The following is a 15,478-nucleotide window of genomic DNA, read 5'->3' on the forward strand; positions in this document are numbered from 1 at the left end:
AGAGTATTACCAAGCTACTGCACAATAGAATTAAGAATATGGTAAAGAGGGATCTCACACGTCAGCTTATATGGAGTCAATTTCAATAACTGTATAAAATTAAAAATCCAAGATGTTTCCTTAAAATGTCCTCACTGTTAATCATTCACAGGTTCATTGTACAATGTCTTTGTGATCAGCAAGGCTGAGTAATTTATGCATTTAGCTAAACCATCTATATTAAAATTTGATGCCCTTGAAAGCCAAGGATACGAGTTATATATTAAATCGCCTTTAAAAGCCCACCCACATATTTAAGTTAGCACTTATTTCCATGAAGAAGGGAAATCAGAAATCAAAGAATGAAGCACACCTATGAAGATAAGTGGCACATAAAAATATCCTCTGCTTATGTGCACTGGACTTAAAACCAAATCCATCCGACAAGCTCTAGCACTTAAGAGAATCCTTATAAATATTCTAAATCAAGGGAATTCCTAGCATTTCATAGGAATAAAATATATTTGACTGCTTCTTGACTTCCTTTCACTACAATTGTTTCCTTTTCTTAAAGGGGGAAGGATGTTTCTTATCTATGCTTTTGCTTTGAGAGAGTTCACTCTATTTTATTGTGATCATGGTTTAATATCTCTACTGTTCTTGTTATTCTAACGTTCTTCACTCGAGCTCCTCTGACTGTGTGTGCATTAAGAAGGCTGATTGGAACACAGCCTAGAAATATTTATTGCTCATGGCACTGGGGTGTATGGGCTTCCAATGTGGATGCTTCACCAGTAAAAAACTGAAATCCAAAATATAAATACAGTGATAGCTGTCATTTTTCTTCCTTTTATTCAACCCACTTTCTCTTTATTTCTTTTTTTAAAATTCAAAGGTGTCAAAGCTACAAAGAACCACAAAATCTAACAGGCGTCTCAGAATTCCTCCTCCTGGGCCTCTCAGAAGACCCAGAGCTGCAGCCTGTCCTCTTCGTGCTGTTCCTGTCCATGTACCTGGTCACCGTGCTGGGGAACCTGCTCATTATCCTGGCCGTCAGCTCTAACCCCCACCTCCACACCCCCATGTACTTCTTCCTCTCCAGCCTGTCCCTGGCTGACATTGGTTTCACCTCCACAATAGTCCCCAACATGCTGGTGAATATCCAGACACAGAGCAAATCCATCTCCTTCGCAGGCTGCCTCACTCAGGTGTCCTTTTCTTTTCTCTTTGGATGTTTAGACAGTCTACTTCTGACTGTGATGGCCTATGACCGGTTGGTGGCCATATGTCACCCCCTGCAGTATGTGGCCATCATGAACCCCCACCTCTGTGGCTTATTGGTCCTGGTGTCATTTCTCATCAGCCTTTTGGACTCCCAGATTCACTGCTTGATGGTGTCCCAACTTAGCTTCTGCACACATGTGGAAATCCCTCATTTCTTTTGTGATGTCCCTCAGCTTCTCAGACTTGCCTGCTCTGACACCTCCACCAATACCATATTAATCGATTTTATTGGTGCCATATTCGGTGGTGTTCCAGTCTCTGGGATCCTTTACTCATATACACGAATTATTTCCTCCGTTCTGAGAGTTGCATCTTCAGGTGGGAAGTCCAAAGCCTTCTCCACCTGTGGCTCTCACCTGTCAGTGGTTTGCCTATTTTATGGCACAGGCCTTGGGGTGTACCTCAGTTCGGCTGCCTCATCATCCCCGAGAGAAAGTGCAGCAGCCTCGGTGATGTACACAATGGTCACCCCCATGCTGAACCCCTTCATCTACAGCCTAAGGAACAGGGACCTCAAGGGGGCGCTGCAGTGGATTATCAGCAGAGTAGCCTAATCTCAATAGCTGTGCAATTTTTTTTGGTTCAAAGGACAGGAAAAAGCATCAAAATACAACATGCACAACATGAAATCTTGAATCTGCAGTCACATAGTGTATATGTACTGATAAGGCTCTCTGCTTTCTGCCTTCACAGAAAGCTTAGCTCTAATGGAATTAGAGACTTTGGACTCCCACCTAAATCATAGTTCCTCCAGGATTACACATGCTACATCAGTATGCCCATCTCGTTTTCCTTATGCACTACCCAGGACTCTTGGTCATGCTCAGTTGTTTCTATCATTGTAAAGAAATCATTAGCTGTCTCTTTCTTGACATGTATTGTGTATATTTTTAGTATGATCTTTTTTTCCTATTTGTTAGGAGGATCTAAACCTTACATTAAGGATTAAGACATCTAGTGTATTTTTGCTTCTTGATTGGTCTTGGTCAGGTTCTTGAGCAAGTAAAGTGACTATGTAATTTCCTGTTCAAACGAGAGTATTTAAAAATGGAAATGGGACACTATAAAAATTGAGTTTCAATAAGCTGTTATCAACTGGGATTTTCCTAGGAATACTGGGATGCCTGATTCCAGTAGATGGGAGACTACCTATTACAGCAAAGGCATTTCCAGATTCCCTGGTAATTCTCATTCCCATTCCATCTGCCTTTCCTTCAATCACATTACATATTCAGAGACAAAGGGACAAATCCTATGTGATCACTCATAGGAGGTCCCTAAGGAGTCACATCCACAGGGACAGGAAGTAGATGGTGGGGGTCAGGACCTGGGAGAGGAGATGGGGGGTTAGTGTTTCGTGGGGACAGAGTTGCAGTTTGGGAAGATAGAAAGTCTGGACAGTAAAGTGACAAATGGCCGTATCCTCTACTTCTAATGTATAAAATCTGGTCCTAAGGTATAAGGGGAAATATCCTAAGCTGAAATGTGTGGTGAACTCATTATTCATCATTTCAAGTCCTATTTGAATCCTAAGTCAGCTGCTCTGCAACCCCAGGTGGAGCTTCATGGAAGAAGTCGTCACTGCAGCGCATTTGAATTCTGAGAGTCTAGGAACACACCCTGCAGCAGCCAGACCCCCTGCTTGGTCCATATGAACAAGACTCATTCTCTTTAGTTTCTCTCCCTCCTGTCCATTACTTTTTCCATTGAGTATTTTTGCATTACCTCAATCTTTTTGGTTCAAGGAAGCAACATTTGACTATCCCAGGAATAAAACTGTCTCTCTTGGCAAACAATTACCTACTTACTCTCACCAAATACATTTCCTTTCTAAACCTGGAAGGTCTGCATGGATGTGATGTGTAGCTGAGAACAAATTCCAGCTTCAGACGCTGCCCCTTCTTGAACCACTGCTCCAATCAGCAAAGGTCATGGAAGGGATTTTGAGGAATCTCCTCTCTGTTGCTCACGAAATTCTTGAAGGAGACAGAAATTGCACATGAATGTTTACATATAAGTCCAAAAGGCTGATGGTTAGACATGCAGTGATGCTTAGACCAGCACTAGGAAGGGAGACAAGAGACATTTGTTAAGTGTCTGTCTGTCCTCTGGCTCTCTCCTTTCCGGTCCTGAGGATCTTGTAAGCAGAGGTGAAGGAATGTGCATCTGTACCCACTTTCCTGCTGTTGCTCTTTCTTGGAAAGTTTATCTTCAAGGGTTTGAGGAGACAGCATAGAGGAGGCAGGATCTCATCAATTAGGGAATGGAGAATTTTTGGCTGTTAAATTTTTTAGATTTAATGGTTCTCAATAAAGAGGATGAATGACTACCCCAGACACCAATGGACAGGGGTTGATGAACATTATGAAGTGATATATGTAACAAATAACGGAATATAGGATTCCTAAACTTTTAAATGTTAACATTTTTATGCCAAACCTTTCACTTCAAGAATTAAAAAAAAATAGAGAGTGTCTATTTCATGTTCTTTCCTTCCTCAATCATCCAGCTGATGGGCCAGTCCCATGCAACCAGGATATCACACAAGTGTTTCAGAATGTTTCCTTCCGCCATTTTTCTCAAAACTCAGAGCATCAACCCCTCCTCTTTGAGCTGTTCCTGTCCATGTACCTGGTCACCGTCCAGGGGAAACTGCTCATCATCCTGGCCATTGGCTCTGACCCCCACCTCCACACCCCCATGTACTTCTTCCTGTCCAGCCTGTCCTTGGATGACACTGGTTTCACCTCCACTACAGTCCCCAAGATGCTGGTGAACAACAAGACACACAGCAAATCCATCAACTACTCAGGCTGCCTCACACAGGTGTGTTTTTTCATGGATTTCGGAGGAATGGAAATTTTCACCTCACCATGATGGCCTATGACAGGTTGGTGGCCATCTGTCACCCTCTGCACTACACGGGCATCATGAGTGCCCATCTATGTGGCCTCCTGGTGCTCGTGTCCCGGCTCATCAGCTTGTCATACTCCCTGATGCAGAGTCTGTTGATGCTGCGGCTGTCCTTCTGCTCCAGGTGGGTGATTCCACACTTCTACTGTGCACTCGCTCAGGCCCTCACGCTTGCCTGCTCAGACACACTCATCAGTCATATCCTGCTGTACATGGTGACTGCCTTTCTGGGCATGGTCCCCTTCTCGGGGATCCTTTACTCCTATACCCGGATTGCATCTTCAATATTGAAAATCCCATCAGCTAACAGGAAATGTAAGGCCTTTTCTACCTGTGCATCTCACCTGTCTGTGGTTTCTCTATTCTATGGGGCAGGCCTTGGTGTGTATCTCAGTTCCGATTCATGTTCCCAGAAGGGCATGATTGGCTCTGTGGTGTACACGGTGGTCACACCCATGCTGAACCCCTTTATTTACAGTCTGTGGAACAAGGACATGAAGGGGGCTCTGCAGGAAGCTTTTGGGAGAAAACTGTTCAGTGAGAGAAGGGTGGTTGTGGGGTTTTGAGTTGATGGTGGTAGCAGTGGCTGGCTGAGAAATATTGAGTTTTGATACTCACCCATCCTCTGTAAGTGACGTTCATGGGAATTGCCTGGCAAGTACTTGGTCTTAAGTCTTACAGTAGGTGCTCTGTTATCTCAGTTCTGCTCTCCACATGCCCTCCTTTTACTTACCCATAACTGGACCTCCACATAGACTCCCAGTACTGCGGGTCAGTGCCAACTAGAAAGCTGAATTAGAGTCTTGCAATAGAGCTTGATTTTATGGGCTTTTATCAATAATCATTGGTCGTTCTTATCAAATTCATTCATTTGGCAGTATTTACTGAGTAAGTGTGGTGTGTCAGGCTCTTATGGGTGTCAGCAGCACAGCAGTCAGTGGGAAAAATAAAAGACAAAATCTCTGCCCTCTTAGAGCTTAAATCCTGGATTTATATGTCCAAATAGAAAATACACTGAAGGATAAATTATTTATTTGGTTATTCATGAGGTCAAACTTTTCTCCATATGTTTGCTTATTCCATTTCCAAAAAATGAAGAAAACTGTATCAGCAGAAATAGAAAAACCACAGGATCCAGAGTATCAGAACCAACCAGCATCAAATCCACTGTTGGGTCCAGTTGCCTTCCTCCACAGGTGAATTTGCCGAGGCCCAAACACAGGAGTCCAGACAGTGATGCAATGTGGGTGACAGAGGTTGTACCTTCAAGTGCAGTGTCAGGACAGAGCCCTTGATTACAGCTCAGGAGAGTCAGAGTCGAATCACAGGATTGCCAACCCCTCGGTATGTGATGCTGAGCAGCTCAGCGGAAGCAGAGTATGTCAGGATGGGTGGATCCCCGATGAATGTCTATTTCCCTATCTGTTCACCATAAAGAAATTGAATGATGTGTTAAGTCTTTAGATGGTGGTGTTCACCAAGGCACAGCAGGAAAAAAAGATAGACATCAATACATAAATATTCATCTTGGTAAAAGCAAATTACTGGCCACTCCAGGACAGAAGGAGGCTGACAGCATCAATGTGCCCCCAAGCACAGTCCTAGAGGGATGTTACCACTGAGAAAACCATACTGTGGGCTTCCAAAGGGGGACCCATCTCCCCTTCGGTCTCTTTCAGGCTTTGAGTCTGAAGACTGGCTTGGAAACTGAGAGAAGAACTGTGATTTTGATTAATATCTCATAAATCCAAGCATTGTTTTACTGCTCTTCCTCCATCTTATGGATGTCCTTAAAAACAGGCCCTCATAGAGCTAGAAGGTATTATGCTCGGTGAAATAAGCCAGGTGGAGAAAGACTCGTACCAAATGATGTCCCTCATTTGTGAAGTTTAACAACAAAGCAAAACTGAAGGGACAAAGCAGCAGCAGATTCAAAGACTCCATGAAGGGACTAGTGGTTACCAAAGGGGAAGGGTGGGGGAGGATGGGTGGGGGAGGGATAAGGGGATTGAGGGGAATTATGATTAGTTCACATGGTGTGTGGGGTCATGGGGAAGACAGTGTAGCACAGAGAAGACAAGTAGTGACCTTGTGGCATCTTATTACACTGATGGACAGTGACTGTAATGGGGTATGTGAGGGTGGGAACTTGATAATATGGGTGAATGTAGTAACCACATTGTTTTTTTCATGTGGAACCCTCATATGTGTATATCAATGAGACCTTAATAAAAAAAAAAAGATAAAAGTAGCATTTTAAGCCAGTGGGGAATGGGTGAATTTACTCATACATAAATTTGAATTTACTACCTAATATATTTGGGTGCAGGGGACATGTGAAGAGTTGAAACATAAGTTGTATCAGAGTAAATCCAGGTAGATTAAAGGCTTGAATGTGAGATCTGAAGCTTATGGAGGGGATAAGTCATAAGCACTCATATATTTTTGGTACAGGATAATTTGCATAACTCTTTGGAGGCCAATTTGGCAATAGCTAATAAAACAAAGAGATGCTCATATAAAAAAATTGGTGACTGCTATCATTCTGTTTGTGAGGTCAGAAAATGCTATTGGGGGTCATGCCTGACAGACCCACAGCTCACGTCATACTCAGTGGCAGAAAGCTAGAAGCTTCTCCCCTAAGAGCAAGAAGAAAGTATGCCCATTCTTGCCAGCCTTATTCAGACTGATCCCATAAGGCCTAGTCACAGATACAAACAGTCCTGTGTGCATTTGCTCATCAGAGGTTGTGACCACTTCGCTCACGACTGTCTTTCCAGGGACATCAATACATGAATATTCATCTTGGTGAAAGCGAATTACTGGCCACTCCAGGATGGAAGGACGCTGACGGCATCAACGTGCACACGTGCACAGTCCTAGAGGGATGTTACCACTGAGAAAACCGTACTGTGGGCTTCCAAAGGGGGACCCATCTCCAGTAGGTACACAACACACATAAAGGTTAGACGTATAATAAAGGCTGAGCCCAAAAGCACCAGCTAAAGCACAAGAACGAAATCTTCAGGCTCATCGTATGCCTGAATGTAAGCACAAAACAGAGTATTAAGGGTAATTAAGATGGAGCCGTATCTGTTTTAAAAGAATAGTATGTCATGAACAAGTAACGCCTATTCTAGGATCAGGAAGCTTGTTAATACTAGGATGTGTGTTAAGATAATTCAACACAAAAATAGGGCAATGAAGGGAAATTATACCCCTAATCATGACAGAAAATGTAACATTCATTCCTGTGCTTAGCAGCCAGGACTGAGCCTCTTGCTAAATGAGGAAACTAAGGACAATTTCTTAACCCAAAGAGGAATGGTTGTTATAAAACTGAAAACAACAGGATATTCTATATGAAAAAACTGAACTCCCTGTGTTAGATTCCCGAAGAAGCCGAGGCAGTCTATTACAGCTGCAATCACTTGGTATCCTTGATATTCGCCGAAACATTGAAGAGTCTGGTAAAATGAGAAAAGGAAATTAGCCTGTGTACCAAAAGTCAGAAATAGTTATATTATTTGCAGGTGACATTGAGGATGCGTGACTGAAACAAAAATCCATGCAGAATTATTAAGTGTTGTCAGTAAGTTGAGTCTGCCGGAGAAATAGGGAATACAGGAGAAAACCCCAATCACATGAGAAGTAAAATAGACAACACTTCATGCATTACAGATCTCCAGTGAGCAGTCAGTAAATGAGTGACTGGACCCTGGAAATCAAACAATAACCTGCAATTCATGTCAAAGAGCGGAGAAGGCATGGAGACTCTGGGAAATAAGTCTTAATGGAGAGTTGGACTAGATTCCAAAAAGACAGAGCAGGACACACCGCAGGAGCTGGAGAAGACGGCTTTAAAGAGAAACCAAAGCACCTGCAGCTGCAGGGCTGTGTCTCTGTAGACTAAACAAACACGGGACGGTCTTCGTCTCATTTTTCTGGAAGCAAAGCCCAGTACCCACGCGCTCTCTTTTCCTTCTAACCCCACCAGCCCTCACCGGGACACAGCGACCCTCTTGGTCATTATCACTGATGCTTTCTGGTCTCTGCAGTCTGTCCTGCGGAAGCCCATTGGCTTTCCATCTAGGCTGGGATCAGAGAATTCTAGGAAGAAAGCCAATGGGACATGCTATGATCAACTCAAGGGCTGAGTTCTCAGAGCTTCTCGTTAAGTGAAATGTTCTATTGGTTTTCCTCTCTTCCAACAATTCAGCTCCATTCGGGTACAAAGATGAGAGAATGGACACATTCCCATCAATGTTTGTCTGTGTCGGCAACACTGGGGGATGAAGAAGGTGTTTTTTACAAGGAGAAATTCCTCTTTCTTTGGTTTGAATTCAAATGACCAGGAGTCCCCTATGGGATGTGTGATTTCTGCAGGAACCAAAACCTGGGGCCGGCTTTCTGTGATGTTCTTCTCTTGAAGAATCTTTGGAGATTTCAAGGATCCCTTGGTCACCCACAGTGTGCTGGAGCCCAAGAGGTCCTTTCTGAAGGAAAGAAAGGTGGTTAATAGTTTTTGGTACTGTTGAAACAACTAAGCAAATGAGACTCGGAAATATTTCTTGACATCTCCTGGTGACGTGGAGGCATTTATTAATATTAAGGAAGGTTCCATGCATTCCTATAAATAGAGAGATAGGGGCAAAACACCCCAGGTAGAGTGGCTTGAAGAGTATTGAGGAAACATTGGTGACAAAAACCAATCATCTGTGAAGTTTGTCAGGTAGGGGATGTCAGAGATGAAACCTAGTCTAAAGGGAGTAATGTATACGGTTAGCTAACAAAATTGATGGATAATATGCCAACAGGTTTAACTCCAAAGAGGATGATTATACTTAGTGTACGCATTTGAATACACAGTGCATTGGGTCACATAACTCACAGGACGTAGTATACACTCCAAATCAATGACGTTCATAATGTGTGTGTCACCACGTTATAGAGCTCAAGGGTCCTGAAATCCAGGGCTGGAAGCAGAAGTGACCCTGCCTGATGTCACCCCCAGTGAGCTGCTGGGCAGTTTCTGCCTCAGGATCCACCACTCCATCCTCTGCATGTCTAGATGTCTTCATTCTTAATGGGTAACATGTCCAGAGACATGGCAAAAACCCTGCTGACCTTCAGGCTGTGCTGCTGCCTGCTACTTAACGACCCTCCTGCCAAGAAGAGGAGTCACCGCCTGGCAGTGTCATTGTGTGACCATGCAGTGGGTGTGCCCTGGTATCCTGCTGTGCCCAGCCCTTGTCTGGGAGCAGCTAGGGAGGGACCTCAGGGCCAACACCCTGGTGGATACAGGGGGCTGTCAGTCAGTTATGCACTCGCAGCATGAAGTCTGAGTGGCAGGGCCTTGGGTGGGGCAGCTTCCTTTAGCAGAGAGCAGTTCTCTAGGTGGATGGCTGAAGGCTATCACCTGGGCACCCCCTGCACCTGGGACAGTGATCTCTTAATCCTGAGGGAGGATCTGGGCAGTGAAGCATGGGATTCACATCAGTCCAACCCCTGGGACATTTGGATCACCTTTTTAAAAAATTGAGATAGAACTGACATACATCATCATAGCAGTTCCAAGTGTGCAACAGAAAATATTTGGTACTTACATATACTGTGAAATGATCATCACATTACATCTAGTTAACATCCATCATCACCACACATAATTATAATGCTTTTTCTTATAAAAGCTTTTATGAATTACTCTCTTAACGACTTTCTTATGTACAATGCAGTGTTATTATCTATAGTCACCATGCTGTCCATTACATCCCCAGGACTTATTTATTTTATAACTGAAGCTTAGTACCTTTTCACCTCTCCCACATTTTTGATCAACCCCCTCCCTGCTTCTGGCAACCACCAATCTGGTCTCTGAATGAATTTAATTTTGTTCTTCTTTTATTTCACATATAAGTGGGATCATATACAAATTTGTCTTTCATTGTCTGAGTTATCTCACTTAGTGTAATGCCCTCAATGACCATCCATGTCGTCACAAATGGTCACAAATGACAGGATCTGCAACTTCTCAAGGCTGAATAATATTCCATTCTGTTTGTGTATATGTCATTTATTGATTTACCCACTGACGGACACCTGGGTTGCTCCCTGGCTTGGCTACTGTAAACAGTGATGCAGTGCCCAAGGGGGTGCTGGTGTCTTTTAAAGTTTCCATTTCCTTCAGATAAATACCCAGCAGTGGAACTGCTGGATCCTATGGTCGTTCAGTTTTTCTGTTTTTGAGAAAATTCCACAGTTTCTTTCCTGTGCGCTCTCCGTAAAGTTCCATGTTCAGTCGGCTTTCTCACAGCTGTTCTTAAGATTTCTAACTTTAGATTGAAAACACCTATAATGCCACCATTGTTGCCCACATTCCAGAGTATTTGGATCTAGGATGCCTTCATTCCACAATATTTGTGTCAAGGGAACTGTGATCATGAGGAATAATGGACCAGCTCTTAAATTGTTTTAACCTAGAAGGAATGCATCACTCATATTTTCTTGAACAAATCAAAACATATTATTACCACTTTTAACTTCAAAAGATTAGGGAAATGCAGTTCTCTTAGATGTTCAGTAAGATCGATGACCAGAAATAATGTCAATCAGCAGTGAAATTCACAATAGAAATACACACGTCAAAATCCATGTGAGAAGTTGTGCAGCCTTCTAGGTAAGAATATCTGCTCGTGGACAGAGTTCTGGGCTTGAATTCCGATTCTATAACTTGGTCCCTCTGTAACTTGGGAAAAGATTCTTTGTTTGTTCGTTTTTTTACCACTCAGTCTCTATTTTCCCACTGCCAAAATGAGGAAAGTAATTACTCCCTTTAGGAAATATTACATAACATAATAGCAGTTAGCAGAGGCCTACCATGCAATTCCCACTAAAACATCAACTATATTTTAATATGTATTTTATTTTAATCCTATTTTAGCCAGAAAAGCAAAACCACACACAGATAACACTGTTGGAGATACACACACATAAACAAAACAGAACTGCACTCAAAGACACAAAAATTAAGGAGAGCGATCAACAGCTCAGGCCTTCTAGGCCACCATTTGAGGTACCAACACTCTACTAAATGCTCCAGATCAAAGTTCAGAGCTCACCAGCAAGGAATTAAGAAAGAGGACCCAGGATATAATTTTTGAATCATCAAAAAAATTCCTGGGATTTTAATTGTTTTAAAAGTATGTAAAAGCTAAGAGAGAACAAAGTCACAGGTCCTTCAGGACTGGAGGAAAGAGTAAGAGAGTTTGAGAGACTCGAGAGGAAGAACTTCTGAATCAGTTTCTTCCCAGAGGGCCCACGGATGCCTGAGCCTGGGTGGGTCCATCACAGACACGAGGCTGCACGGCCAAGGAGCCTTCCCAGGGCCCCCTTGACGTCCTTGTTGCGCAGGCTGTAGATGAAGGGGTTCAGCATGGGGGTGACCACCGTGTACATCACCGAGGCCACTGAGACTTTCTGGGAGGCCTGGGTCACAGCAGAAGTGAAGTGGACTCCAACTCCAGTCCCATAAAATAAAGAAACCACAGTTAGGTGAGACCCACAGGTGGAAAACGCTTTCTGCTTCCCCCCAGATGAGGACATCCTCCTTATGGATGAAGCGATTCGTGAGTAGGAGAAAAGGATGCCAATGAGGGGAAAAACACCCAGCACACCGGTCATGACGTATATCAATGTGCTGTTGAGGAAGGTGTCCGAGCTGGCCAAGCTGAGAATGTGCGTCAGCTCACAGAAGAAATGGGGAATTTCGAGATCTCTACAGAAGCTCAGATGCATCATCAAGGTGATGTGAAGGAGGGATGTCAGGAACCCAATGAACCAGGTAACAAACACCAGGAGGCCACAGAGGCGGGGATTCATAACGGCCGTGTAGTGCAGAGGGTGACAGATGGCCACAAACCTGTCGTAGGCCATCACAGTCAGGAGCAGAGTGTCCAGGATAGGAAACAACATGGAAAAATACACCTGCGTGAGGCAGTCCATATAGGAGATGGCTTTGTTCTCTGTCTGGATGTTCACCAGCATCCTGGGGACAATGGTGGTGCTGAAGCAGATGTCCACCAAGGACAGGACGGAGAGGAAGAAGTACATGGGGGAGTGGAGGTGGGGGTCGGAGCCGACAGCCAGGATGATGAGCAGGTTCCCCAGGATGGTGACCAGGTACATAGACAGGAAGAGCCCAAATATGAAGGGCTGCAGTTCCGGATCCTCAGAGAACCCGAGGAGGAGGAATTCTAAAATTCGTGTTTTGTTTCCTGTTTTCCATGTAGCTGATGTATCTAGGAAGGAGGGGGCAAAAGCAACATGAACTAACAGAAAACTGCTGCCCCCCATCTGATGGAAATGCTGACCACAGCTTTCACTCAAGGTTTTTATAAAGTCAGTCCCTTTGTCTAAGTTGGGTCCCCTTTCACTCCTAAGTGGAACCTTACAGAATGGAGCCTCTCATCCCAAAACACGTGCATAAAGTATCCATTTTATGACAACCAAACCAAAATGGAATGCTAAGAAACAGAGTCTAGAATCCTCAACCACCTGTCTGAACCAGCTCTTTTGTAACAGTCCCATGGGAGGGTCAAAGGGCTTCAAAATGGGACGAACCATCATCACATGCCTCCCGGCACAGAGAAGGACACATCATTTCTGTAGGACTCCTGCCAAAGACGTAGGAATCCAAGCTATAGGCACAGAGCACCGGACAGACCCACATGGAAGGACATTCTGCACAGCGTCTGAGCTGCGCCCTCAGAAATATGAATGTCATGAGATACAAAGTCAGAGCTGTTACAGATGGAAGGAGGCTAGAAAGAAACTTGGCAACTGCGTGTAATATGTGGCCCCGAATCTTCTTTTGCTGAAGGTTATGTTATTAGGGTGGTTGTCACAATGAGAAAAAGTTCTGCAAATTTGACAATAGCGTAATATCAATGTTAAGTTCCTGATTTTGATCATTGAACTCCGATTGTATGAGGAAAATGTCCTTGTTTTTAGGGAGTACTGAAGAGGTGAAGAGGTATCTTACCAGCAGGTAAAGAGGTGACTTACTCTCAAAGGACTCTGAAAACACACAGACAAAGGAAAGGAAGGAAGAGAAACGTGCAGAGAGAAGAAAGTAAATGTGATAAAAATGTGGACACTAGAGGATCTGGTAAAGGATATACATAGGAACTATCTACATTGTTCTTTCAACTTCCCTGTAAATCTAAAGTGAGGTCAAAATTAAAGTTATGAAGTGGCACTTTCACACAGTGCCAATCATCCAGGTGGAAAATAGGAAGAAACCCCATGCATGAGATGTTATCAGAGAAGTCAGACTTTCAGGAGCTGTGCAGCTGGCAGGACTGCGCCCAGACTTAGATCTGATGTCCGCAGTCACCCAGAAACCCCAAGCCGGAGGAATTTAGTCTAATGGGTGCTGGATAGATTGTTCTCTAGGTGCCAGGCAGAAGCAAGTCCAATTCTGCTATGGAGGGAGCTGTCATCTGCTTTATATCCCCCTTATTTTTCTGCATTGCCCAAATCATAGTTGTACTTTTGTATATACTATGGCATTATTAAATTAATACCTGCCCCCCTCACTACTGACTCATATGCCACACGATTTCAGATCACATGTTTTACAACTTATTCATCCTGTATCCCCAGTGATTTGTACTTGAATAGCACAGGAAGGCAAACGAAGGTGGAAACAAAAAAAATGATCATATATAACAGAAAGCAGAAATCTTACAGTTCATCTCACAATGACAATAGGTGCAACCACCTGAAAAAGATGAAGCATGGATAGATGCACTTGATCAAGAATAGCAATGTTAACCCAAATGTAAATCCGTGGCACATCATTAAACTCTAAAACAGAAAAAAGTAAACAAAATGCAGAAATGGGAAATTATGTCTGCTGTTACTCTAACTATTTAACATTGTTTCTATTAATTCAAAAGAAATCCCATAAGACAAGAAAAGCAAATGAGATATAGTATTAGGAAATCAATACCTAAACTGATCACCTGCTTAGAACATCAGAGTAAGTAAAATTAACATCACTACAACTAATCAGTGTCAACAACTTGTTTACGTGTCTGCAAACAATCACTAGTGAAGATAAAATAAAAGGTCCATTCACAATGGCAATGAGCATTATATACACATCACATTTAGAACGTGTCTGGTGAATCAAGGAGTGTCTGTGACATAGAAACCAAGTGAAGGGGGCAGGCTGGAGAAGTGGCTACTTTGCCAGGGCATATTCTCCAATACAATAGGCCTCAGAATTATCTGGAACACTTGTTAAAATAGATTTCTGGGTTCCACCCCCAGAGTATCTATCAGCAAGTCTTGGGCAGAGCCTGAGAATCTGCATTGCTTACAAGCACCCAGGCTGCCGTGCCATGAACTCCACTCTTGAGAACTACTAGAGGACAAGGTGTTAGCAGGTAGACTGGAAATGCTCAAGAAAAGAGTGTACTTGAGAGAAGGCCATCGCTACTGATGCTGAGAAAGCCACTAGCCTCCAGAACGAGGTCCTGGTTTCCACCAGAGTTGGGTGTGGAAGAAAACAGCTGCAATGGAATAAAAAAAAGGTATAAATGACCAGGGAAATAAATTCCCAAAATTAAAAAGGAAAATTGGGTCATTATCTACTGAGTCGCCTCCTTCCCCTACCATCTTTTTTTTTTTTTTTTTTTTGGAATAAAGTTGATAGGCAACACCACATCGGTTTTCCATGTACGACACAGTGACTCAGTAATTATATGCCATCTACCATTTCTCAATCCCTCTTCTTGTACAGGGTACTCACTGGGACAGTGCGGCTCACTGGGATGCATTATTTAGAGATGTGTGGACACCCCCTTTCTCCTCTTGCTGTTGGAGGCTGAAGACCCTCTCTACCAAGGGAGAAGGAACCTGTCACAAAGTCAGGTCTGTGAGAGGCCCACAGGCATCACTGAAGTCTGGATGAGGGATGCTGGGGAAGTATTTATGGTCTCTCAAGCCCAGGATCAGTAGGGTGGGGGCATGATTTCCCATTGTGCCTCATTTAAAAAATTGCTTCTCTGATATTCCACTCTTGGAATTGCTCAGCTCCTTGGAGGAAATTGAAAACGGCAGTACTAATGCGTATGCTAATTTTGTTTTCCAGAAGGGAGCTTTGGAACCAGGTGCATGTCTGGCCCCATGGGCTTCTTCCTTCTGGGAAGAGCTCTCTTTCTTCACTATAGATTTGCCTTTGAGGAAAAGAGTTAGCCTACAGGTGTGTGTGTGTCTCTTCTGCAAAGACCCTCCT

At 43.5% G+C, this 15,478-nt stretch overlaps 2 protein-coding genes and 1 pseudogene across 2 annotated transcripts; 2 read left to right on the forward strand and 1 right to left on the reverse strand.

The window, feature by feature from the left end:
* The first annotated feature begins 986 nt into the window (after positions 1 to 986).
* On the forward strand, positions 987 to 1,817 carry LOC108389443 (olfactory receptor 7E178-like). The gene has a single exon (XM_017647920.3). It carries the CDS (start codon positions 987 to 989, stop codon positions 1,815 to 1,817), a length of 831 nt encoding a protein of 276 aa, XP_017503409.3.
* Positions 1,818 to 3,788: 1,971 nt separating this feature from the next.
* On the forward strand, positions 3,789 to 4,742 carry LOC108389442 (olfactory receptor 7G3-like; annotated as a pseudogene).
* Positions 4,743 to 11,520: 6,778 nt separating this feature from the next.
* On the reverse strand, positions 11,521 to 12,528 carry LOC140845410 (olfactory receptor 7D2-like). The gene has a single exon (XM_073219488.1). It carries the CDS (start codon positions 12,526 to 12,528, stop codon positions 11,521 to 11,523), a length of 1,008 nt encoding a protein of 335 aa, XP_073075589.1.
* Between the last annotated feature and the right edge of the window lie 2,950 nt (positions 12,529 to 15,478).

This window comes from Manis javanica, chromosome 13 (genome assembly GCF_040802235.1).
Source record: "Manis javanica isolate MJ-LG chromosome 13, MJ_LKY, whole genome shotgun sequence".
Taxonomy (NCBI): Eukaryota; Metazoa; Chordata; class Mammalia; order Pholidota; family Manidae; genus Manis; species Manis javanica.

Bases quoted from the DNA above. Each gene is read 5' to 3' on its own strand.
- LOC108389443 (XM_017647920.3), top strand. From the start codon at position 987: ATGTACCTGGTCACCGTGCTGGGGAACCTGCTCATTATCCTGGCCGTC.
- LOC140845410 (XM_073219488.1), bottom strand. From the start codon at position 12,528: ATGGGGGGCAGCAGTTTTCTGTTAGTTCATGTTGCTTTTGCCCCCTCC.